Here is a 25,579-nt window from a genome sequence, read left to right as displayed (position 1 = left end):
CTTATAAAAGCACAACATTACACACCATAGTAAAGGGCCGTCATACCTCTGTGTTATCATGGACACATGTGGGAATCGGGGTGCAGAAATGGAGAAATGGAGAAATTTGTGTTCAACAATTAAAAATGAAACTATATGTCAGAAAGAAGAGGAGTTCTCAACAGTTCTAACAAACTTAGAAGGGTCTCGTTCCCATTTTACAGATTTCTAAACTTGAATCAGTATTATAAAAATAATTTTTATTTCAGCACATTTTTTAATTCAGGGCCTTCAGATGATGTCTATAATTCATGCTGATCTCCTTAGAGCTTCCTTCTTGTTGTTTTTAGGTCGTACCTCATTCAAGGTGCACCAAAAGCTGTCGCCCTGGATATGCCAGAGTTACTAAAGACGGGGAGCCCGTTTGCTGCTATGATTGTGCTCCTTGTGTGGAAGGGACCATCTCCATTCAGGAAGGTGGGTGACTCCTGCTTAATCAGGCCAAAGGTCCATCGAGTCCAACACTCTGTTCTTATAAATTTGAATAGATGCCCATGAAAAGCCAACTAGCAGGACCTGAACGCAACAACCATGAGGGTAAGGGGCAAATATTTAAATCTACACCACCCCACTCTCAGCCGACCTAGCTGTAGCAGGTTTCCAGAGGGTCCCAGGGGTCACCCGTGGTTCGTGCTCATTTGGAGAATTATAAACTCAGGGGAGACTGCCGTAGCTTTAAGAAATATGATTGATTTGCATATTTACACCTTCAGTCTGCATGAAGGAAGTCCAGATCTTAGTACATGATCAAGAGCGACTTGTTTACCATAGCAGTGCAGCATTTCAGTGGAAGAAATCTCTCCCAACCAATCTTCAGCCAGCCTAGCCAACAAGGCAGCCTTGTTTTCTACCTTATTCTTCCCAGCACACCTTGCTAAAGACTGTATTTTCCTGTCCATCACAATGGCAACCTCTGTCAGAAAATAGACAGGTATGGATATAAGAATTTTGTTAGTCATTCTGAAGTCCTTCTTCTTGGCTTAAATACTTCAGTACTCCAAATAATCAAAATCCTATCATTTATTAATCTCTTATTATTGTTTCCCAATGTATTAGAAAGCAGACAGTTATGGATGTAAGAATTTTGTTAGTGATACAGAAGTCATTCTTCTTCTCTTCAGATGCAAAGCATTGCACCAAATGCCCAGAAGAACAGCATGCAAATCAAGCAAGAGACAAATGTGTCCCCAAGATTATAACATTTCTCACTTATGAAGAACCCTTGGGGATTGTGCTGGTGTCCTTTGCTCTCTTCTTGTGCTTAACCACTGGTGTTGTCCTAGGAATCTTCGTTAAATACATGGAAACTCCCATAGTCAAAGCTAACAATCGAGACTTATCCTATATCCTCCTTATCTCCCTCCTGCTTTCCTTTTTGTCTACCTTCCTGTTCATCGCCCAGCCAAGCAAAGTGACCTGCCTTCTCCGACAAACAGCCTTCAGCATCATCTTCTCAGTTGCCGTCTCTTCTGTTTTGGCAAAAACCATCACTGTGGTGCTGGCCTTCTTGGCCACAAAGCCAGGGAACAAGGTGAGGAGATGGCTGGGGAAGAGTCTGGCCAACTCCATTGTCCTTTCCTGTTCCGGTATCCAAATTGTCATCTGCAGCATCTGGCTGGGAGTCTCCCCACCCTTCCCAGACTCCGACATGCACTCCCAAGCTAGAGAGATCATCCTTCTATGCAATGAGGGATCTGTCGCCATGTTCTACACTGTCCTTGGCTACATGGCCTTCATGGCTTCCATCTGCTTCACGGTGGCTTTCCTAGCCAGGAAGCTGCCTGGGGCCTTCAATGAAGCCAAGCTGATCACCTTCAGCATGCTGGTCTTCTGCAGTGTTTGGGTGTCCTTTGTGCCCACCTACCTGAGCACAAAAGGGAAGTACATGGTGGCTGTGCAGATCTTCTCTATATTGGCCTCCACTGCTGGGCTTCTGGGCTGCATCTTCCTTCCCAAGTGCTACATTATCATCCTCAGGCCCAATCTGAACACAAAGGCACATCTAACTACAAAAAGTGATGGTGGTAGTGTCTGATTCTTAGCTTCTTTGAAGATTCATGGCTTTACATATATAATACAATGTTGTTAACGTGGACCAAACATTGCTGTCAGGATGCTGTCAGCAGCTTCCAGCTGGTTGCCCAGGAAAGTATAAAGACTTTGGTCATCTTGGTCTTTCACAGCACAGCACCAACCACTCTGTCAAAGGCATATGTTTATTTGACCAACACCCTGTGGGGGTCTGCATGAGCTAGGTACACCTCTGAGGAGAACAAGGATTTGAGATGCTCAAATGCCTGTTGCGCCTCAGTTGTCAACTGGAACAGATTCTTGCCCTACAAGCAATCCGTGAGGGGTGTAGTGAATCTCAAATAGGCTGACATGAACTTGTGGTAATATTTGGCCACTGCTACAAACCTCTGCAGGTCTTTTTTTTTCTTGGGCTCCTGCTGCAAAACTACGCTCTGCACCTTAGCTGGATCCATATGCACGCCCTCAGTTGTGAGGTGATACCCCAGGAAATCTTTGCGAATTCTGCATTTTGTGGATTTATTGTGCTGCTTAATTGTTCTATGTGTGATCTTAACAATAAAATTTGTTGTAAAAGCCATTGAAATGGTTCTTCTCGGTTATCAGTGTTGGCTGGCTGCCCCGTGGCTCCTGCTACACCATCTGTCATGATTTATGACGTAACCGCCAATTAAAGTTGACTCAGGACAATTTGTCAGGATGCTGTAAGCAGCTTCTGGCTGGTTGCCCAGGAAAGCATAAAGAAAAGGAAAGGTTTCTTACCGTCCTTTTTTATTTCAATTTTTACAGAGAGGCTATAGAACTCAGCCTCTTGGATAATGGTGTTGTCCCGAGTGAATCTCCACCCTTGTCTCTCCCACATCCTCATTCGTCACTTCTCCGGGTGTTGCTACGTGCCCGCTGTCTTTGAGCTCTTTGCTCTCCTACATTTAAGGCTTGCCAGGTTCTAGGAGATGGAGGGTCCTGGATGCTTTCTAATGACATTGTATCAACTAGCTGCCGCTCCACTTCTGCCGCTTCCTCCTTGTCTCCCATTATTTCCCAGCTTTTCCCCTCATTTGCCTCTGAGCTGTGACCTCTATACTGTTATAAATCTATACTGTCTTCCTCTTCTCTGGAAGAGTCAAGATGGCGAGGCGTTCTACACCATTCCTCCTCTGCCCAGACCCTGACACCTGGTTTATGGCAGGAAAATTGCAGAAGCTCTAAATTCATAAAATCATTGTTCACAAATGTCTTGCCAGAAACCTCTCTACCATCTACACTTCCAAAACAACCAGTATTAGCGACCTGTTAGCAGTAGTCGTCATAAGTCAATAGGCTCATGCTGGAAATATTCAAGAGTGATCAAGCCACCACATATTTCAAGACAGCCAGGACTACCTTCTTCCATGAGGATGCATTGAAAACTCCTGAATCCACCCACTGATACCCTCTTGGCAAGCTTTAATAAATCAAGCAGGGCAACGGTTGGGAGATCACATGTATGGGACCACAATAAGATTGTGAAAGGAAGTAGTAATGAATGATGAAAGTGAATGTATAACAAGGATAGAGAGGCCCTACAGTCCTATCCATCTTATAATCTGATGGACTTGTTAATGAAGATGTCCATTTCACTGAACTGAACTGGTGTAAATCAATATTGTCTTTAAATGCTGACTGTGGATTGCACTGTTGGCATTACAGGAAACTTTTACACATACATAGATTGAAAGGCCCATCAGTGAGTTTTAACAATCATGTTTTCCCCCCCAGTGGTTCAAAGAGCAATAGAACCTCAACAGCTGAAGGCCTCATTTGCAAGCAATGAGAGTCACTTCAGAAGGTTCCACATCTTCAAGAATCTGCCCCAAACTCCACTAACACCTGCAGTAAAACACACTGTGCTTGAATGTATAATGGATTGTTACATACTGGACCCCATAGATAACACTGATGTTAATAGGCTTCCTCAGCCCAACTATGTATGATTGAAGTTCTTCCAGGGAAGGAGCAATCTTCAAGGCCTATAACAGATTTCTCTGTCCTGATTCTTCCAACACTCAGCGTCATTGGAAGCTGAATTGAATTGAATCTCTACTTGGCTGCTAGTATATTACTAAGCTAAAGCCAGATATTATTGCTACTGTATAAATCCAATGGACCAGTCAGCTGATTGGGCTATCTCATGAACCCGAACTTCTATTAGCTCATGTGAGTATCTCATGGCTTATCTCGGTGTTAGAGACCTCCATTGGATGCCAATGAATCTATAGTTCTGAGGCAGTGTGGTGTAGTGATCAGGGAGTTGGACTGGGGCCTAGGACACAAGGGTTTAAATTCCCGCTTAAAGGCCAAACTTCTAGTACTATTACTGGGAGGGAGGAAAACTTTTCCTATCCATATTATCCACATCATGCAGGACTTTATACACCTCTATCAAGTCCTGTCTTGCTGGTCTTGGTCCATCATAACTATTCTATAGTTCCCTGGACTTGAGAATCACATCATTGAGTTCTCACAAACACATTTTGCTTTGGCTATTCTATGGTTTCTTTCTTTCTTTCTTTCTTTCTTTCTTTCTTTCTTTCTTTCTTTCTAATAATTTTTAGTAGATTTTCCACTTAAATCATATTCAATTTTTTTTACATACTTCTATAACTTAATATATTACTCTGTAAGAGCATCAACATCCTTCCCTCCCTCTTTCTGACTTCCACATATCTTTCCATATTTTTCACATTTCTATAATCACTTATTTACCCTTTGTCAAATTATAATATTTCACCTTCTTGTCAGTAAACCTGTTGATATAAAATATAAATTTGTTCCAGTCTTTTTTAAACAGTGCATCACACTGATTCCGGATCTTCCCCGTCAACATGGCCATCTCTACATACTCCACCATCTTGACCTGCCAATCTTCCAGTGTTGGGAATTCCTGCTGCTTCCGTTTCTCAGCCAGAAGTGTTCTTGCAGCCCTTGTGGCATACATAAACATGTTTACCTCTCTTTTATGTATTTCTTCACCAATTAAACCTAATAAAAATGTCTCTGGTTTTTTATTGAACTTATTTTTCAAAACCTTTTTTAACTCATTATATATTATATCCCAGAAGGCTTCCACTTTGGAGCAAGTCCACCACATGTGGAGGAAATTCTTCTCCTTACACTTCCAACATTTTTTGTCTTGATTTCTATACATTTTAGCAAGTTTGGCAGGTGTGATATACCATCGGTACATCATCTTAAATACATTTTCTTTGAGTAACACACATGCTGTAAATTTGATTTAGTCCACAGTTTTCCCCACCTTTCAGAATCAATCAGATCCTGGGCCCACCTAATCATAACGCTAGATATGCTATAGTTTCTTGGACTTTACTGAAGTTAATGTTTCCTCAAGTTCAGAAGGGCCCAGATTGAGAGTCCCATCTTTGAGTTCTCATAAACATGTTTTGCTCTGGCTCTGCAGCTGCCCATTGAGTCACACACCGATTCCAGGGAGTTGCAGAGGAGGTGGACCTTCTTAACCCTATAATTATCAAAATCATGGTGATTTGCTTATCTAGTCCAGGGATTTCCCCAACGATGGCCTTGGAGTCCACAAATAACAAAACATCAGAATCACAGGCAGCATCAGATAACTTATTGTCACAAGCCTGAAAGAAGAACAGGGTCATAAATATCAGAAGCTGGACCTGGGAGATTTGGGGCTGGCAGGCCTTGTTTCTATGGGAGGTTTCCTTTTTCTACCTTTGCTTCTGAAGCTACTGTAGGAGTCCAGCTGTGCTTCTAATGTGACTGCTGTCACAAGAGTGTACGATTCTTGCAGGCATAGCCAGGATGATATTTCTGCTGCTGCTGTTTCTGCTGCTAATGCCCCATGGAGCCAGTAGGATGCAGAAAGCAAAATGCCCATTGAACAGAAATATAGGAACTGATCCGTTGAGTTATTACAGGCCAGGAGACCACCTCATTAGTCAGGTCGTATTTCCAAATGGTTTTATAACTTACCCAATCAACTTTTCACGGCATCCCAAAAACACTGCTAAGACGTAAGTGACTTTATGTTACCCAGTCTGCATTCACACTTATTGCTGTTTTCCAGAGACAACATCTAGTTTCTGGCCATGCCTGATTAAACCTTCTCCCTCCATTGCCCCTCTATTGCCTTCGGAAGAAGATTTGGGGATTGAGAGTCAGCATTCAAGTACCTAGTGACCCCTTGGCATTCTGCAAACAAAGACGTTATTTTTGAACCCTTTCCCTATTTTGGGCTTCAGTTTTCCAGAGATAGGATCTAGTTTCTGGCCATGCCCCTTGGTATCCTGCAAACAAAGAGGTTGTTTCTGAACCCTTTCCCTATTTTGGGCTTCAGTTTCATTAATGCAGCTAAAGCACAGTTGATCATCTCATGTATCATTTTGTATTTTTATGGGGAAAGGGTGTTTCTTCCTAGTCAGGTGTTAACAGCTTTGACAGCTTCCTCTATTCCTTTATTCCAAACAGAACTGTCTAAATTAAATGTCCCTGGTGGACTTGGGTGTATTCGGATTACAACATATCTTAAATAAGTTCTAAACCCACGGTGTAATCTTGCACTTGCAGATCAAAGAATGTGTAAAAATCGGAATGTAAGGATACCACCACCTTCCCTTCAAACTCTCTGAAACGCTCAAATCAGTATAGGAACCTTACCAAGTAGTTCCACCACCCTCAGAAGTTAAGGTGGGAAGCCCAAGAGAGGACATTTCTCTCTTTCATATCTTCTCATCCTCTAAGTAGTTCCTGACAAAGATTCTGCTCCTTCCTAGCTGCAGAGTTTGCCCCAATAGATATAAAACCAGCAAGCTCTTCTTCTGTTCGTATAGAGCAAGGAATGTTGCAAAGTTCTTTTCATTTAATGGGGAATGGGAAGCTAAAACAATTTTTCGTGTATTCATTTATTTGCAGTTGGTCAGCAGAGGATAGCTCACCAGTCCTGTCCATCTTGTTTGCAACCCAGGAGGTTGCCCGGCATCTTAAGCATTTAGCCAATGTCACCCTGGGCTATAGCATCTATGAGGCCGCTTTTGATGTCAGGACAACTGCCGATGCCATGTTAGACAGTATTCCAAACTACAGCTGTGGAAGACAGAATAACGTGTTGGCTGTTTTTGAAGCAACTTCTTCTGAAATCCCCCACCTTATTTCAAGCATGTTGGGCATCTACAAAATGCCCCAGGTAGGAATTGGAAGGGAAGTTATTGGTTATGTTTCATTCCTCTTTGCTGTCTCTCCAGCAGTGGTGAGGAACCCCTTCATGCTCCCAGAAGTTTCTAAACTTCAAAGCCAACCATTCTGGCCTTTAGCCATGGTTGTGTGTACTGATGTACTTGTGCAGAGTTGTACTTCAGCAATATTCTAAGGGCCAAATTTTCCAGGCAACACAAAAGAGAAGCACCCAAAAAGAGAGACCAAAGGGGGGGATCGCACTTTAAGAATATGGAAAGTGATTTTAAAAACCCCCAGCCTCTTCCTATCTCCCTCTCCAGTTTGTCAATAGGAAGATTTAGTTGAAAGTAGCCCCTGGCCCCTAAAGGGTTCTTGTTTCTCAGGAAGACCAGTGGATGTCTGAAAGCTAACTGAACACAGAAGTTTAAGTACTTGCACTCCTCCAAACTGTGCAGCTGCTTACCTTCTGCCTCTCATTCTGTGTAGTGCCCCATTGTGACTCTAGGAAGAGGTTGGGGTGCCATGAGCCCACAAGGCCCAAATGCCCTGCTCTACACCAGTGTCCATTGGAGCCACTTCCTTCTCTGTAAGCTCCAGGTCCTCTTCTGAACAGGATTAATCCATCAGAGGCATGGCAGACATCCTGTAAGCATCTGGTTAGATGAGCCTTTGGCCTGATCATGTGATGGGACCCTTCGTGTGTATTTCTGAAAACATGACACCAATCCTTTTCTTACTAGATCAGTTTTGGCTCTGCTGCTCAGGATCTGGATGACAAAACCCAGTTCCCTTTTGTCTACCGGATAGTCCCCAAAGAAGAAACCCAGCACTTGGGGATTATCAAGTTGTTACTACATTTTGGGTGGACGTGGATCGGTCTCTTTGTTCCAGACAATGAAAATGGAGAAAGGTTCCTGAGTGTTTTCACCCTTCTGCTGATCCGCAGTGGGATTTGTGTTGCTTTCTTGGAAAAATTTCATATTTCAACCCTGGATCAAATGTCATCCTTACATTGTAAAGCTTCGGACTTTAGAAAAGTCAAGGTGTTTGTTTATTATGGGGACTCTGAACACAGAATTTATCCAATTGTGATGTTACAAAGAATTCAGGAAGTGAGGAAATCTCAGGGGATAGTCTGGATCACAACAGATCTTCTGGACATTGATGTGATGTTGTTTGGTGGCACAGATTACTTCCAGCCTGCCCAAGGTTCTTTGTCCTTTGTAATGAATACCGAAAAAAGGACAGAACAGGGTTACTATACTCAACTTTCATTTGAACATAGAGCTGCAGCTGCACAGTTTTTCGAAAGAGTATTCAATTGTACATGTTCAAACAATGTGCTGTCCGTGGAGGGCTGGACAAGGTGCACAGAAATGGAACAACAGGAAAGTTTATCCAAGGAGGAGATGGAGGCAATCTGGTCTCAAGACCGCTACAGCACTTACTACGGCATCCAGTTTGTGGCCCAAGCCTTAAATGCTGCCTATTCATCCAAATCCAAATGGAAGGTAATGGCGGGTGGAGAAGACAGATTGGAACTTCAAAGGCTGCAGCCATGGCAGGTCTGTCCTCTCCCCCTTTTTGCAAATACTTTGCCCATCTCTGGAATCCTTTTCAGATTCTATATTCCTTGTAGTTTATCTCATTGTAATTGTTTCATATGTTTAGGTTTCCTATGCCCTGTCTTTAGTAGTACATATTAAGAAGTTTTTTTAATGGTTCATCTATCTTTGCTGTTCCACAATACTTTTAAAATTAATTAAAATATGTTTTAAAAATAAATAATTTAGGAAGGTTAGAAAAAAATCCTTCAAAGCACAAGTAAAGCTATGAAAAGTGGTTAAAGGGCATTCTCTCAAATAAACCTTAAATAATTACTATGTTTAATAATTTACATATTGCTTGCCCACTGAAAAAAACCTCAAAGCAGTTTAGAAAAAAAGACAAAAGAATAAAATTATCACTAAAAAACTTAAAATCCCAATTTGAAACATACTGTATAGAAAGTTGAGATCACAATAGGCTAGAATAAAGACAATTGTGTGTTTTTTATAAAAAAATTATTCATTTTCCAATAAAAATCTTCCAATTATTAACAAATCAAATCACATCAAATCAAATCATATACATTATCGCCAATTATATTTTCCAAATCCAAATAATTTGGGGGATTCCCCATGTCCTGGTTTCTAGAGGCAATATTTTTTGTTTATATTTTGTTTTCTTGCTTGTTGGTTCCAATTTCATAATTCTAACTGTCCATCTTCATCTTATTGTTAACATGCAGAGAAAGTGTTATTTCTGTGTTGTTGTCCAACAATAATTTTCCAGCGCTAGTCCTCCATTCATTCCTTTCGTTCCATCATCTTATCTCTTGGCTCTGAGCTGTTTTCCAACTTTCCTTCAGCACAAAGATTAATGACGTAGCAAGCTCTCAAAGTGTTAAAGAAGCTATTATTCCAAATTCTTCCATAAGAAAAAGCAGAAATACTGCAGGGAAAATTTCACCGAGCAATCTTTTGGTGATTGTTAAGTTCTTTCAGAATCCAAAACTTGCCCCCCCTGGGCCCTTAGAGGGGCAGGCAGGATACGAAGTTACTTTCACCTTTTATAACTGTAATCCGTGTGAACAAATGCACTATTCGATGTAAAATTTCCCAAGTTGAAATCCACCAGATATCTTTAAAAAAAACAAAAACAGAAACCCAGGGGGAGAGTTCATTTCTATTTCATCTGCGTCACAATTGCCATCCTCTCAGCCCAAACCTCCTCCATCCTCTTCCAAGTCTGATTTAAACTTCCACCAGGGACTGCACGCTAAGTCACAAATTAAAAGTTGAAAGTGCTCCTGCATTCTGTTTAGATAATCCATACTAACAAGTACGTTCTTATGTAAAGTACACCCTTTTGTAACCCAAAGATATTTTCGGCCTCCTGAAAAGGAGATTTCTTCATTTTGTAAATATGCAACAGCAACCGCCTCCTCAGTCCCAACAACTTTCATATCTGATCTTATTTTATTACAGATAGGTAGCCGTGTTGGTCTGCCATAGTCAAAATAAAAAAAATCCTTCCAGTAGCACCTTAAAGACCAACTAAGTTAGTTCTTGGTATGAGCTTTCGTGTGCATGCACACTTCTTCAGATACACTGAAACAGAAGTTGCCAGATCCTTCTATATAGTGAGAAGGTGGGGAGGGGTATTACTCAGAAGGGTGGTGGGAATGGGAGATTGGCGGATAGCTGAGATGAGCCTGTTGACGACTCTTAACGACTGTAATAGGTCTTATAGTGTATCTGAAGAAGTGTGCATGCACACGAAAGCTCATACCAAGAACTAACTAAGTTGGTCTTTAAGGTGCTACTGGAAGGAATTTTCTTATTTTATTAGTTCTAATTGAGGCTCCCCCATCGAGAACTATACAGCTATACATCCAGTTAGTTTTTACCCTTCCTGCGTATCCTTTGAGTAATTAATTTCCCCTTGGGGAGGTTCACCAAATCATGAAGTAGCAAGTTAAGTGAAAGTTTGGCATCCGGTGACAGTATAATTCAGCAGATTATTTATTTTACCTGCCAGTCCAGAACATGTCTGTTTTTTGTCCAGATCTAATTAATTTTTATAACACAGGTGAGCCCTGCACAAAGGAACAACTTTGGAGAGTTCCCAGTTGGCCCCGTGCCAGGCTTGGCACCCAGCACCCTCTGTCCTCGCATTTTGTTGCGAGTGACAGATAATGATCTGCGGGTGACGCAGCGCCCCCCCCTGGGGTTGGCAGAGCAAATTACCCTTATATTAACTCTGCATTTCTGGCACAACCGGAGGTCCGACCACATAGGAGTCAGCCATTACCCTAGGCAGGAAACAGGAAGTCACATTAGAGCCAATTAAAATGCATGCAAGCTTTCTACATTTCCCAAGAGCTTGCTTGAACATGTCCTCTATATTGCTTATTTCAGTCGTATCTCTCGAGGATTTAAAACCTGATAAAGGACCTGTCAGCATCTTTAGTGACATAAGGTCTCTGCCTTGATGTCCTTGATTTAGGACAATCCTCATGAAATTGGTAAGATGTTTGGAACCTTTCTCAATTATCAAAGAAAACAGGACTACATCCCACAAAATATTCAACTTCAATCGTATGCCCAGGAAACATCCTAAAATTGTTTTGTTTAAATATAGTTTACTCTCATCTCTTATGAAGTTTGGACACAAGCCTACAGTTGTCACACACAACCCTGATATCACGTTTCCTAAATGCTGGTGTTTTCTCTGCCATTCTATCTTCACACTTTCTTGAAAGAAATTTGGATTTCCAATTCATCCATAGGAGGGATGTATTCTGATCAGAATGGGGAGCTGACTGCCAACTTTGATATCGTGAACTGGGTCGTATTTCCCAATAGATCTCACAGCAGAAGGAAAGTTGGGAGCATCGAGGGACAGGCATCCTCCGACATAAAATTCTCCATTAAACCAGAAGCCATTGTGTGGCCTGGGAACTTCAGCAAGGTCATTGCATTCATTCATTTATCTGTTTATTTGTTGCACTTATATCCCACCTTTTCTCTAGGGAGCTCAAAATACGATATATGGTTTTCTGCCTCTTCACTTAATCCCCACAAAAACCCTGTGAAGTAGGATAGAGTGAGAGGAAGTGATTGGCCCAAGGTCACCTAGGAAGCTCCATGGCTTCAGGGGGATTTGAACCTTAGTCTCCCAGATTCCCATCCAACCCTCTTACCACTATGGCACAACTGGTTGCCTTGCGGTAACATCTGTTATGTTCTGATAATATGCTGATAGGGGCCATTTTCAGTTTAACCCTAAGTGGGCCCTGTGCAGAGAGAGACCCACTCCTGGTTGTGTACAGCACTGCTGTTTTCTCTCTGTTTTGCATAGCAATTCAGATGGAAAGGGGCAAAGAGAGGAGAGGCTGCTCTTACACTTGCATTTTAATCTATCCCTCTGAGTGGATGAAACAAGGACGTCAATAGGCCAAAAGTTGGCAGTGTGGCCCTAGCTGCCATGTGGGCATTTTCAGCTGCCCAATAACAGAGAACGCTTATAAAAGCACAACAATACACACCATAGTAAAGGGCTGTCATACCTCTGTGTTATAAGGGACACATGTGGGAATGGGGGTGCAGAAATGGAGAAATGGAGAAATTTGTGTTCAACAATTAAAAATGAAACTATATGTCAGAAAGAAGAGGAGTTCTCAACAGTTCTAACAAACTTAGAAGGGTCTCGTTCCCATTTTACAGATTTCTAAACTTGAATCAGTATTATAAAAATAATTTTTATTTCAGCACATTTTTTAATTCAGGGCCTTCAGATGATGTCTATAATTCATGCTGATCTCCTTAGAGCTTCCTTCTTGTTGTTTTTAGGTCGTACCTCATTCAAGATGCACCAAAAGCTGTCGCCCTGGATATGCCAGAGTTGCTAAAGAAGGAGAGCCCGTTTGCTGCTATGATTGTGCTCCTTGTGTGGAAGGGACCATCTCCATTCAGGAAGGTGGGTGACTCCTGCTTAATCAGGCCAAAGGTCCATCGAGTCCAACACTCTGTTCTTACAAATTTGAACAGATGCCCATGAAAAGCCAACTAGAAGGACCTGAACGCAACAACCATGAGGGGAAGGGGCAAATATTTAAATCTACACCACCCCACTCTCGGCCGAGCTGTAGCAGGTTTCCAGAGGGTCCCAGGGATCACCCAGGGTTCGTGCTCATTTGGAGAATTATAGACTCAGGGGAGACTGCCGTAGCTTTAAGAAATATGATTGATTTGCATATTTACACCTTCAGTCTGCATGAAGGAAGTCCAGATCTTAGTACATGATCAAGAGCGACTTGTTTACCATAGCAGTGCAGCATTTCAGTGGAAGAAATCTCTCCCAACCAATCTTCAGCCAGCCAAGCCAACAAGGCAACCTTGTTTTCTACCTTATTCTTCCCAGCACACCTTGCTAAAGACTGTATTTTCCTGACATCTCAAACGCACAGTGCATCACCATGGCAACCTCTGTCAGAAAATAGACAGGTATGGATGTAAGAATTTTGTTGGTCATTCTGAAGTCATTCTTCTTCTCTTCAGATGCAAAGCATTGCACCAGATGCCCAGAAGATCAGCATGCAAATCAAGCGCGAGACAAATGTGTCCCCAAGATTATAACATTTCTCACTTATGAAGAACCCTTGGGGATTGTCCTGGTTTCCTTTGCCATCTTCTTGGCCTTAACCACTAATGTTGTCCTAGGAATCTTCATTAAATACAAGGAAACTCCCATAGTCAAAGCTAACAATCGGGACTTATCCTATATCCTCCTCAGCTCCCTCCTGCTTTCCTTTTTGTCCTCCTTCCTATTCATCGCCCAGCCAAGCAAAGTGACCTGCCTTCTCCGACAAACAGCCTTCAGCATCATCTTCTCAGTTGCCGTCTCTTCTGTATGGGCAAAAACCATCACTGTGGTGCTGGCCTTTCTGGCCACAAAGCCAGGGAACAAGGTGAGGAGATGGCTGGGGAAGAGTCTGGCCAACTCCACTGTCCTTTCCTGTTCCGGTATCCAAATTGTCATCTGCAGCATCTGGCTGGGAATCTCTCCACCCTTCCCAGACTCCGACATGCACTCCCAAGCTAGAGAGATCATCCTTCTATGCAATGAGGGATCTGTTGCCATGTTTTACACTGTCCTTGGCTACATGGGCTTCATGGCTTCCATCTGCTTCATTGTGGCTTTCCTAGCCAGGAAGCTGCCTGGGGCCTTCAATGAAGCCAAGCTGATCACCTTCAGCATGCTGGTCTTCTGCAGTGTTTGGGTGTCCTTTGTTCCCACCTACCTGAGCACCAAAGGGAAGTTCATGGTGGCTGTGCAGATCTTCTCTATGTTGGCCTCCAGTGCTGGGCTTCTGGGCTGCATCTTCCTTCCCAAGTGCTACATTATCATCCTCAGGCCCGATCTGAACAGAAAGGCACAGCTAACTACAAAAAGTGATGGTGGTAGTGTCTGATTCTTAGCTTCTTTGAAGATTCATGGCTTTACATATATAATACAATGTTGTTAACGTGGACCAAACACTGCTGCCAGCAGCTTCCAGCTGGTTGCCCAGGAAAGTATAAAGACTTTGGTCATCTTGGTCTTCCTTTCACAGCGCAGCACCAACCACTCTGTCAAAGGTGTCTGTTTATTTGACCCTGTGGGGGTCTGCATGAGCTAGGTACACCTCTGAGGAGAACAAGGTTTTGAGATGCTCAAATGCCTATTGCGCCTCAGCTGTCAACTGGAACGGCTTCTTGCCCTACAAGCAATCCGTGAGGGGTGTAGTGAATCTCAAATAGGCTGATATGAACTTGCGGAAATATTTGGCCAATGCTACAAACCTCTGCAGGTCTTTCTTTGTCTTGGGCTCCTGCCGCGAAACTACGCTCTGCACCTTAGCTGGATCCATATGCACCCCCTCAGTTGTTAGGAGGTACCCCAGAAAATCTTTGCAAATTCTGCATTTTGTTGATTTATTGTGCCGGTTAATTGTTCTATATGTTATCTTAACAATAAATTTTGTTGTAAAATGGTTCTTCTCAGTTATCAGTGTTGGCTGGCTGCCCCGTGGCTCCTGCTATGCCATCTGTCATGATTTATGACCTAACCGCCAATTAAAGTTGACTTTGGGACAATTTGTCAGGATGCTGTCAGCAGCTTCTGGCTGGTTGCCCAGGAAAGCAAAAAGAAAAGGAAATGTTTCTTACCGTCCTTTTTTATTTCAATTTTTACAGAGAGAGAACTCAGCCTCTTAGATAATGGTGTTGTCCTGAGTGACCCTTGTCTCTCCCACATCCTCATTCGTCACTTCTATGGATGTTGCTACGCACCCTCTGTCTTTGAGCTCTTTGCTCTCCTACTTTTAAGGCTTGCCAGGTTCTAGGAGATGGAGGGTCTTAGTTGCTTTCTAAGGACATTGTATCAACCAGCTGCCACTCCACTTCTGCCGCCTCCTTCTCCTCTCCCATTATTTCCCAACTTTTCCCCTCATTTGCCTCTGAGCTGTGACCTCCCTCAAACCACTGTTATAAATCTATACTGTCGACTTCCGGGGTTGACGCGATCTGGGAATGGCGGATTCCCTCCGAGCTCCGGAGGGAATCGGCTCAGCAGGGGACGGGTCTTTGCCGTGCCGGCGACACGGGGACCCTTAAAACCGCAGGCGCGGTGCCTGCGGACTGAAGACTCGGCGGGTGCCTTAAGCGCCCCCCCTGATTCGCGAAGAGCCTTTTTAAAGGCTGCGGAGGGGATACGGGGGGTGGCGCGGCACTGAGAGTCCATCGCTACCTCTGCTGAGCGAAGCCGCGAGCCATGACCGGAGAGCGCTGACTTCCTTCCTTGAAATTCGGCTGAAAAAACAACCCGTGAGTAATTTGGACTTGGCTTTTAAGAAATTTATCCACTGAATTTGAGACGATCGGGGGATGTGCTAAAAGGAAGTCCGCACCCCCTACCTTGCAGACGATCTAGAGCAACGAAAAAAGAACTAAGCTGGAGTGCCTACCCTGTAAAGGGTGAGTTTTAAAAAAAGACAGTAACTTCCAAGATTTGGAAATTTTGAGCAGGAGAGAGGAGTGTTGGATGTTTTGTGTTCTGTTGTAAACAACCCCCCCCTCCCGGGCCCGGGAGCGTCCTGCTTTGGAGCTGGTTTAAGAAGTGCAGAGTTTGACAGCTGTCAAAGCTGTCAAACGGACTGTTAATAGTGGAAAATTGCTACCTAAGTTACCTCTGGATTAAAAAGAGTTACAATTGATCTAAAATTGTTGGAAACAAAGAAACAATAACAAGACAAAGGACTGTTGGGGAAAAGAATACTAAGTAACCAGATTCCCTCTAGAGGGAATTCCGTGGAACTACAATGGCTGTGGATGGAAAGATACTGGGAGAAATCGAAAGGATGTTCTATTTGGTCGGAATCTTACAAGAGCAGACTACGGCTATGAGTGAACAATTGATGACCTTGACTTCTGAAACAAGTAGTCCTGCTGAATGTAACGAGGACCTCAATGAGAAAGAATCCACAGCTGAACCAGAAATGATAATAAAAGAAGAGGAGAAGACAAAACAAGAAAGAGAAGAAGTGATCTGGGAAAATACTGAGCAGAAGCTGACGCTTGTGGAATACAAACAAGGAGATTATTGGAGCAAATCTACTATAAATCCACGAAAGATGCAGAAGACGAAAGTGGAGGTCCTGGGAGTCTATGATATTAAGGAATTTAAAATAAAGAAATATAATCGGGGCCTCCACATAGACTCTGACTTTGATTACCTTCAAGATTCATGCCTTGTGGAAACTCTTCAGCAGCTGTTTGCAAATATGGGAAGACATTTTGGATTGATGGTGAAAGAACTCTTTCGAGATGTGACGACTGGCATAAAGGATTACCAACAAGACCGGCGGAGAGGGACTGAAAGAGACTGGAGGGCCTCGGACGTGAGGAACCCGGGCTAGGAACTGTTATTTTGGACATGCTTTGGGAAGGGACGCAAACCGGGGATGGGAGGGAGGGAAAAATTAAGTTCTAACAACACTCATGATTATGGGATTTGGTTAAAAAGATCATTATTCAAGACAAAATGGGAAATCGATGGAAGGGAATTGAGGTCCAACTTAGAAAAAATTAATTTTGTTTGTTTTTATAAAAGGACTAATATTAAGACAGGGAAATGCCAATTTGCTGACATAAATTTGGAAATGGGGATGCAAGGGAGGGGGTAGGGGGAAGTCAATGACCAGGGTTAGGAAATAACATTTTCGGGAAAGTATATATGTTTGTTGTTGTTTTCTTATTTTTTTCTTTGTTTATGTGTTTATTTGTTTTTTGTGTTTTTGTTTTTGTCTATATAAAATGTGAAAACCCAATAAAAATTTAAAAAAAAATAAATATAAATCTATACTGTCTTCCTCTTCACTTACAGATAGGTAGCCGTGTTGGTCTGCCATAGTCAAAACAAAAAAATTCCTTCCAGTAGCACCTTAAAGACCAACTAAGTTAGTTCTTGGTATGAGCTTTCGTGTGCAAGGGAATCTGAAGAAGTGTGCTTGCACACGAAAGCTCATACCAAGAACTAACTTAGTTGGTCTTTAAGGTGCTACTGGAAGGAATTTTTTTGTTTTTCCTCTTCACTGGAAGAGTCAAGATGGGAAGGCGTTCTCCACCATTCCTCCTCTGCCCAGTCCCTGACACGTGGTTTATGGCAGGAAAATTGCAGAAGCTCTAAATTCATAAAATCATTGTTCACAAATGTCTTGCCAGAAACCTCTCTACCATCTACACTTCCAAAACAACCAGTATTAGCGACCTGTTAGCAGTAGTCGTCATAAGTCAATAGGCTCATGTTGGAAATATTCAAGAGTGATCAAGCCACCACATATTTCAAGACAGCCCGGACTACCTTCTTCTGAATCCACCCACAGATACCCTCTTGGCAAGCTTTTATAAATCAAGCAGGGCAACGGTTGGGAGATCACATGTATGGGACCACAATAAGATTGTGAAAGGAAGTAGTAATGAATGATGAAAGTGAATGTATAACAAGGATAGAGAGGCCCTAAGGTCCTATCCATCTTATAATCTGATGGACTTGTTAATGAAGATGTCCATTTCACTGAACTGAACTGGTGTAAATCAATATTGTCTTTAAATGCTGACTGTGGATTGCACTGTTGGCATTACAGGAAACATTTACACATACATAGATAGAAAGGCCCATCAGTGAGTTTTAACAATCATGTTTTTCCCCCCAGTGGTTCAAAGAGCAATAGAACCTCAACAGCTGAAAACCTCATTTGCAAGCAATGAGAGTCACTTCAGAAGGTTCCACATCTTCAAGAATTTGCCCCAAACCCCATTAACACCTGCAGTGAAACACACCGTTCTTGAATGTATAATGGATCGTTACATGCTGGACCCCATAGATAACACTGATGTTAATAGCCCTCCTTAGCCCAACTATGTATGATTGAAATTCTTCCAGGGAAGGAGCAATCTTCAAAGTCTATAACAGATTTCTCTGTCCTGACTCTTCCAACATTCAGCTTCATTGGAAGCCAAATTGAATTGAATTTCTAGTTGGCTGCTACTATATTACTAAGCTAAAGCCAGATATTACTGCTACTGTCTAAATCCAATGGACCAGTCAGCTGGTTGGGCTATCTCATAAATCCGAACTTCTATTAGCTCCTGTGAGTATCTCATGGCTTATCTCGGTGTTAGAGACCTCCTTTGGATGCCGATGAATCTATAGTTCTGAGGCAGTGTGGTGTAGTGATCAGGAAGTTGGACAGGAGCCTAGGACACAAGGGTTTAAATTCCCGTCTAAACTCCAAACGTCTAGTACTATTACTGGGAGGGAGGAAAACTTTTCCTATCCATATTATCCACACCATACAGTACTTTATACACCTCTATCATGTCCTGTCTTGCTGGTCTTGGTCCATCATAGCTATTCTATAGTTCCCTGGACTTGAGAGTCACATCATTGAGTTCTCACAAACACGTTTTGCTTTGGCTATTCTATGGTTTCTTTCTTTCTTTCTTTTAAATAATTTTTATTAGATTTTCCACTTAAATCATATTCACATTTTTAAATACTTCTACAACTTAATATATTACTCTGTAAGAGCATCAACATCCTTCCCTTCTTCTTTCTGACTTCCACATATCTTTCCATATTTTTCACATTTCTATAATCACTTATTTACCCCTTGTCAAATTATAATATTTCACCTTCTTGTCGGTAAACCTGTTCCTTATATTTACATTACAAAACATTTCAATTCAGGCCTACAAACGTTTTCAAATGTTTACAAATTTCTTTCATATAAAATACATATTTGTTCCAGTCCTTTTGAAACAGTGCGTCACACTGATTTCGGATCTTCCCCGTCAACTTGGCCATCTCTACATACTCCACCATCTTGACCTGCCAGTCTTCCAGTGTTGGGAGTTCCTGCTGCTTCCGTTTCTGAGCCAGAAGTGTTCTTGCAGCTGTTGTGGCATACATAAACACGTTTACCTCTCTTTTATGTATTTCTTCACCAATTAAACCTAATAAAAATGCCTCTGTTTTTTTATTGAACTTATATTTCAAAACCTTTTTTAACTCATTATATATTATATCCCAGAAGGCTTTCACTTTGGAGCAAGTCCACCACATGTGGAGGAAATTCTTCTCCTTACACTTCCAACATTTTTTGTCTTGATTAATACAGATTTTAGCAAGTTTGGCAGGTGTGATATACCATCGGTACATCATCTTAAATACATTTTCTTTGAGTGACACACATGCGATAAATTTGATTTAGTCCACAGTTTTCCCCACCTTTCAAAATCAATAGTGTGCCCCAGATCCTGGACCCAACTATTCATAACACTAGCTATTCTATAGTTCTTGGACTTTACTGAAGTTAATGTTTCCTCAAGTTTAGAAGGGCCCAGATTGGGAGTCTCATCTTTGAGTTCTCACAAACATGTTTTGCTCTGGCTCTGCAGCTGCCCATTGAGTCACACAGCGATTCCAGGGAGTTGCAGAGGAGGTGGACCTTCTTAACCTTATAATTATCAAAATCATGATGATTTGTTTATCTAGATCAGGGATTTCCCCAACGATGGCCTTGGAGTCCACAAATAACAAAACATCAGAATCACAGGCAGCATCAGATAACTGATTGTCACAAGCCTGAAAGAAGAACTGGGTCATAAATATCAGGAGCCTCTTGTTTCTATGGGAGGTTTCCTTTTTCTACCTTTGCTTCTGAAGCTACTGTAGGAGTTCAGCTGTCACATGAGTGTATGACTCTTGCAGGCATAGCCAGGATGATATTTCTGCTGCTGCTGCTGTTTGTGCTGCTAATGCCCCATGGAGCCTGTGGGATGCTGAAAGCAAAATGCCCATTGAACCTAAATGAGGAAAGTGATCCGTTGAATTATTACAGGCCAGGAGACCACCACATTAGTCAGGTCATATTTCCAAGAGCTTTTATAACTTACCCAATCAACTTTTCACGGCATCCCAAAAACACTGTTATGACGTAAGTGACTTTATGTTACCCATTCTGCATTCACATTTATTGCTGTTTTCCAGAGACAGCATCTAGTTTCTGGCCATGCCCCTTGGTATCCTGCAAACAAAGAGGTTGTTTCAGAACCCTTTCCCTATTTTGGGCTTCAGTTTTATTAATGCAGCTAAAGCATAGTTGATCATCTCATGTCTCATGAGAAAGGATGTTTCTTTCTAGTCAAGTGTTAACAGCTTTGACAGCTTCCCTTATTCCTTTATTCCCAACTGTCTAAATTAAATGTCCCTGGTGGTGTTGGGGGTATTTGGATTACAACATATCTTAAGTAAGTTCTAAATCCACTGTGCAATCTTACATTTGCGGATCAAAGAATGTGTAAAAATTGGAATATAAGGATACCACCACCTTCCCTTCAAACTCACTGGAATGTTCAAATCAATATAGGAACCTTACTAGGTAATTCCACCACCCTAAGAAGTTAAGGTGAGTAACCCAAGATAGGGCATTTCTCTCTTTCATATCTTCTCATCTTGTAAATAGTACTTGCCAACTTAAGGAACTCTAAATGAGCATTTCAATCTAATTCACCCCAGCTCAAGCTCTCCTAAATGCTACTCCTTTCTTTGTTGTTGGATCTGGGCAAGATTCTGCTCCTTCCTAGCTGCAGATTTTCCCGTTAGATATAACTTGTATAGAGCAAGGAGTTGTTTTCATTTAATGGAGAATGGAAGCTAAAACCATTTTTCGTGTATTCATTTATTTGCAGTTTTTCAGCAAAGGACACCTCACCCGTCCTCTCCATCTTGTTTGCAACCCAGGAGATCGCCCGGTATCTTAAGCATTTAGCCAATGTCACCCTGGGCTATAGCATCTATGAGGCCGCTTTTGATGTCAGGACAACTGCTGATGCCATGTTAGACAGTATTCCAAACTACAGCTGTGGAAGAAAGAATAACGTGTTGGCTGTTTTTGAAGCAACTTTTTCTGAAATCACCCACCAAATTTCAAGCATGTTGGGCATCTACAAAATGCCCCAGGTAGGAATTGGAAGGGAAGAGATCAATTGTGTTTAATTCCTCTCTGCTGTCTCTCCAGCAGTTTTGAGGAACCCCTTCATGCCCCCAGAAGTTTCTAAACTGCAAAGCCAACCATCTGGCCATTGGTTTCCAGGGAACACAAAAGAGTAGCACCCAAAAAGGGAGACCAAAGGGGGAAAATCACATTGCAAGAAAGTGGAAAGCGAGTTAGAAAACCCTCAGCCACTTCCTATCTCCCTCCCCGGTTTGTCAATAGGAAGATGTGGTTGAAAGTAGCCCCTGGCTCCTAATGAGTTTCTTGTTTCTCAGATGTCTGACAGCTAACTAAACACAGAAGTTTAAGTACTTGCACTCTTCAAAACTGTGCAGCTGCTTAGCTTCTGCCTCTCATTCTGTGTAGTGCCCCATTGTGACTCTAGGAAGAGGTTGGGGTGCCATGACCCCATAAGGCCCAGATGCCCTGCTCTGCCCCACTGTCCATTGGAGCCACGTCCTTCTCTGTAAACTCCAGGTCCTCTTCTGGACATGATTACTCCATCAAAGGCATGGCATACATCCAGAAGCATCTGGTTAGCTACTGTGAGTCGATGGCCCTTTGGCCTGGTCATGCAATGAGGCCTTTCTTGTGTATTCCTGAAAACATGACACCAATCCTTTTCTTACTAGATCAGTTATGGCTCGGCTGCTCATGATCTGAATGACAAAACCCAGTTCCCTTTTATCTACTGGATGGTCCCCAAAGAAGAAACCCAGCACATGGGGATTGTCAAGTTGTTGCTACATTTTGGGTGGACGTGGATCGGTCTCTTTGTTCCAGACAATGACAATGGAGAAAGGTTCCTGAGTGTCTTCACCCTTCTGCTGATCCGCAGTGGGATTTGTGTTGCTTTCTTGGAAAAATTTCATATTTCGACCCTGGGACAAATGTCATCCTTACATTGTAAACCATCTGATTTGGGACAAGTCAAGGTGTTTGTTTATTATGGGGACTCTGAGCACAGAATTTATCCAATCGTGATTTTACAAAGACTTCATGAAGTGAGGAAATCTCAAGGGATACTCTGGATCACAACAGATCTTCTGGACATTGATGAGATGTTGTTTGGTGGCACAGATTACTTCCAGCCTGCCCAAGGTTCTTTGTCCTTTGTAATGAATACCAAAAAACGGACAGAGCAGGGCTACTATACTCGACTTTCAGATGCAACTGCATCTGTATTTTCACAGTTTTGGAAGAAAGCATTCCATTGTTCATGTTCAAACAAAGTACTGTCCGTGGAGGGTTGGACAAGATGCACAGAAAAGGAAACATTGGAAACTTTGTCCCAGGAGGAGATGGGGGCAATCTGGTCTCAAGACCGCTACAGAACTTACTATGGCGTCCAGTTTGTGGCCCAAGCCTTGAATGTCGCATATTCATCCAGATCCAAATGGAGGTTAATGGCGAGTGGAGGAAACAGATTGGAACTTCAAAGGTTGCAGCCATGGCAGGTCTGTCCTCTCTGCCTTTTTGCAAATACCCTCTGGAATGCGTTTCAGATTGTATATTCTTTGTAGTTTACCGCATTGTTATTGTTAAATATGTTTCGGTTTCCTACGCCTTATCTTTAGTAGGACATGTTAATAAGTTTTTCTTTTTAATTGTTCATCTATTTTTGTGGTTCTAATATACTTTGAAATAGATAATTTTTAAAAAATGGATAATTTGGGAAAGTTGGGGAATCTTTCAAAGCACAAAATAAGCTATGAAAAATTGTTAAGCTTAATTAATTAATTAATTACTATATTTAGTTCATAACATTTATATATTGCTTGACTCTTGAAGAAACCCTCAAAGCACTTTACAAAAACGTTAAAATAAAATAAAAATCACTAAAGAAAAGCCTTATTTAAAACACAGAATGTTGAAAACACAATAGGATCAGTTAAAGCCAGTTAAAAGGCTTGTTGCCAAATGCTTGCTAGGATGTGTCCTCTATTTGCGTTTATTTGAGTCATATTTCCTGTGAATTTATAACCTGATAAAGGACCAGTTGTAATGACCAAAAGGTTGTTATCTTTAGCTGACACGAGGCCTCAATGTCCTTGATTTAGGACCATTCTCTCAAAACTGGTAAGATGTCTGGAACCTTACTCAATTATCCAAGAAAAACAAGACTATGCCCCACAAAATATCCAACGTCATTGGATATAAGCTTTGCTCAATCATATACCCAGAAATATCCTGCAGTTATTTTGTTTAAACATAATTTACTCCATAATCTCTTATGGAGTTTGCACACAAGCCTGCTGTTTTCTCACACAATCCAGATATCATGTTTTCTAAATGCTGGTGTTTTCTCTGCCAATCTAGCTTCATACTTTCTTGAAAGAAATTTGGATTTCGAATTCATCCATAGGAGGGATGTATTCTGATCAGAATGGGGAGCTGACTGCCAACTTTGATATCGTGAACTGGGTCGTATTTCCCAATAGCTCTCACAGCAGAATGAAAGTTGGGAGCATCGAGGGACAGGCATCCTCCAGCATAAAATTCTCCATTACACTGGAAGGCATTGTGTGGCCTGGGAACTTCAGCAAGGTCATTGCATTCATTCATTTATCTGTTTATTTATCATACTTATATCCCACCTTTTCTCTATGGAGCTTCATGGCTACCTGGGAACTGAACCTTAGTCTCCTGGGTTCTCATCCAACTCTCTAACAACTATGGCACAACTGGCTCTGGTTCCCTTGCTGTGACATCTGTTAAGTTCTGATAATATGCTGATAGGGGCCATTTTCAGTTTAACCCTAAGTGGGCGTTGTGCAGAGTGAGACCCACTCCTGGTTGTGTACACAGCTGCTGTTTTCCCTCTCTGTTTTTCCCTTTCTGTTTTGCATAGCAAATCAGATGGAGAGGGGCAAAGAGAGGAGAGGCTGCTCTTAAGCTTGCATTTTCATCTATCCCTCTGAGTGGATGAACAAGGACATCAATGGGCCAAAATTGGCAGTGTGGCCCTAGCTGCCATGTGGGCTTCATCAGCTGCCCAATAACGGTGACTGCTTATAAAAGCACAACAATACGCACCATAGTGTATGGCTGCCATTCCTCCGGGATGTCTTGGACACATCTAGGAATGGGCTGCCGAAATGGCACCCAGACACAGCTTTTTGCTGAAACAGCAACATGTCCTGGAAAACCCAAACGTATGGCAAGCAGAGTGATTTTTTAAAAAATGATTGAAAATTCAAAGAAAAGCCCAAAACATTTACAAAGGGGGAAAATAAAGCTCAACAACTTTGTCCAGAATATGGCAACCTTTTCCCAGTGACAAAAAAGAACAATAAATCTCAAATGCAGTTTAAAAGGCCATAGTTTGTTTAATCCTTTGTGTTCAACAACATTTGCGTTCAACAATTAAAAATGAAACTTTATCTCAGAAAGAAAATGAGCTCTCCACAGTTCTACCAAATTTGGAAGAGTCTCACTCCCATGTTAAAGCTTTCTAACCTGGTCTCAGTATTCTAAAAATGATATTTATTTGAGCATTTTTTTCAGTCAGGGCCTTCAGATGATGTCTGTAATTTATGCTGATATCCTTGGGTGCTCTTTCTCCTTCTTTTTAGGTCGTGCCTCGTTCAAGATGCACCGAAAGCTGTCGCCCTGGATACGCCAGAGTAGCTAAAGAAGGGGAGCCCGTTTGCTGCTATGATTGTGCTCCTTGTGCGGAAGGGACAATCTCCGTTCAGGAAGGTGGGTGACTCCAGAAGAAAGGGAGAAGCAAGATTTCAGGGGGTTCCAGGGATCACCCAGGATTCGTGCTCTTTTGGAAAATTGAAGACTCAGGGGAGACTGCTGTAGCTTTAAGAAATATGATTTATCTGCATATTTACACCTTCAGTCTGCATGGAAGAAGTCCAGATCTTAGCACATGATCAAGGGGGACTTGTTTACCATAGCAGCTTCCAGGTGGAAAAGTCAAAATTGGAGACAGAACTGTTGGATCCTAAAACAAAGATACTGTCTAGAATGTATAACTAGCTGTTGAAATGGAATTCTCATGAGGAAACAGCAAAACCGGCTATGAACAAATGGGCACAAGACCTTGGATATAACATTATGCCAGCTGACTGGGAACAGTTATGTACCACAGGTATGAAATTTACGGCATGTAATGCCCTAAGAGAGAATATTATGAAAATGATGTACAGGTGGTAC

The 25,579-nt window shown here is 42.1% G+C and overlaps 1 protein-coding gene and 2 long non-coding RNA genes across 3 annotated transcripts in view; 2 read left to right on the top strand and 1 right to left on the bottom strand.

The window, feature by feature from the left end:
• The first annotated feature begins 369 nt into the window (after nt 1-369).
• Nucleotides 370-1,360, top strand: LOC309527464. The gene is made up of 2 exons (XR_014217245.1): nt 370-456; nt 1,161-1,360. It is a non-coding gene; the product is annotated as an uncharacterized lncRNA (long non-coding RNA).
• Nucleotides 1,361-11,590: 10,230 nt separating this feature from the next.
• The window catches only part of LOC309527552 (vomeronasal type-2 receptor 26-like), a gene marked incomplete at its 3' end in the record, with an annotated part of 17,111 nt that continues 3,122 nt past the window's right edge, over nt 11,591-25,579 (top strand). The window contains exons 1-6 of the mRNA XM_082214377.1: nt 11,591-11,784; nt 12,666-12,792; nt 21,108-21,378; nt 22,045-22,869; nt 23,732-23,959; nt 24,988-25,114. Of these exons, the coding sequence (XP_082070503.1) occupies nt 21,253-21,378; nt 22,045-22,869; nt 23,732-23,959; nt 24,988-25,114 (1,306 nt within the window). The 5' untranslated portion in view covers nt 11,591-11,784; nt 12,666-12,792; nt 21,108-21,252. The remainder of the gene's footprint in view (nt 11,785-12,665; nt 12,793-21,107; nt 21,379-22,044; nt 22,870-23,731; nt 23,960-24,987; nt 25,115-25,579) is intronic.
• The window catches only part of LOC309527454, a 21,616-nt gene continuing 15,207 nt past the window's right edge, over nt 19,171-25,579 (bottom strand). The window contains exons 2-3 of the long non-coding RNA XR_014217234.1: nt 20,313-20,443; nt 19,171-19,370 (exon numbers count right to left, since the gene is read on the bottom strand). This is a non-coding gene — a long non-coding RNA (uncharacterized lncRNA). The remainder of the gene's footprint in view (nt 19,371-20,312; nt 20,444-25,579) is intronic.

This window comes from Podarcis vaucheri, assembly GCF_965113315.1.
Source record: "Podarcis vaucheri genome assembly, chromosome: 2".
Classification (NCBI taxonomy): Eukaryota; Metazoa; Chordata; class Lepidosauria; order Squamata; family Lacertidae; genus Podarcis; species Podarcis vaucheri.
The sequence above is the reverse complement of the archived record's forward strand: the minus strand, read 5'-3'. Positions and strand labels throughout refer to the sequence as shown.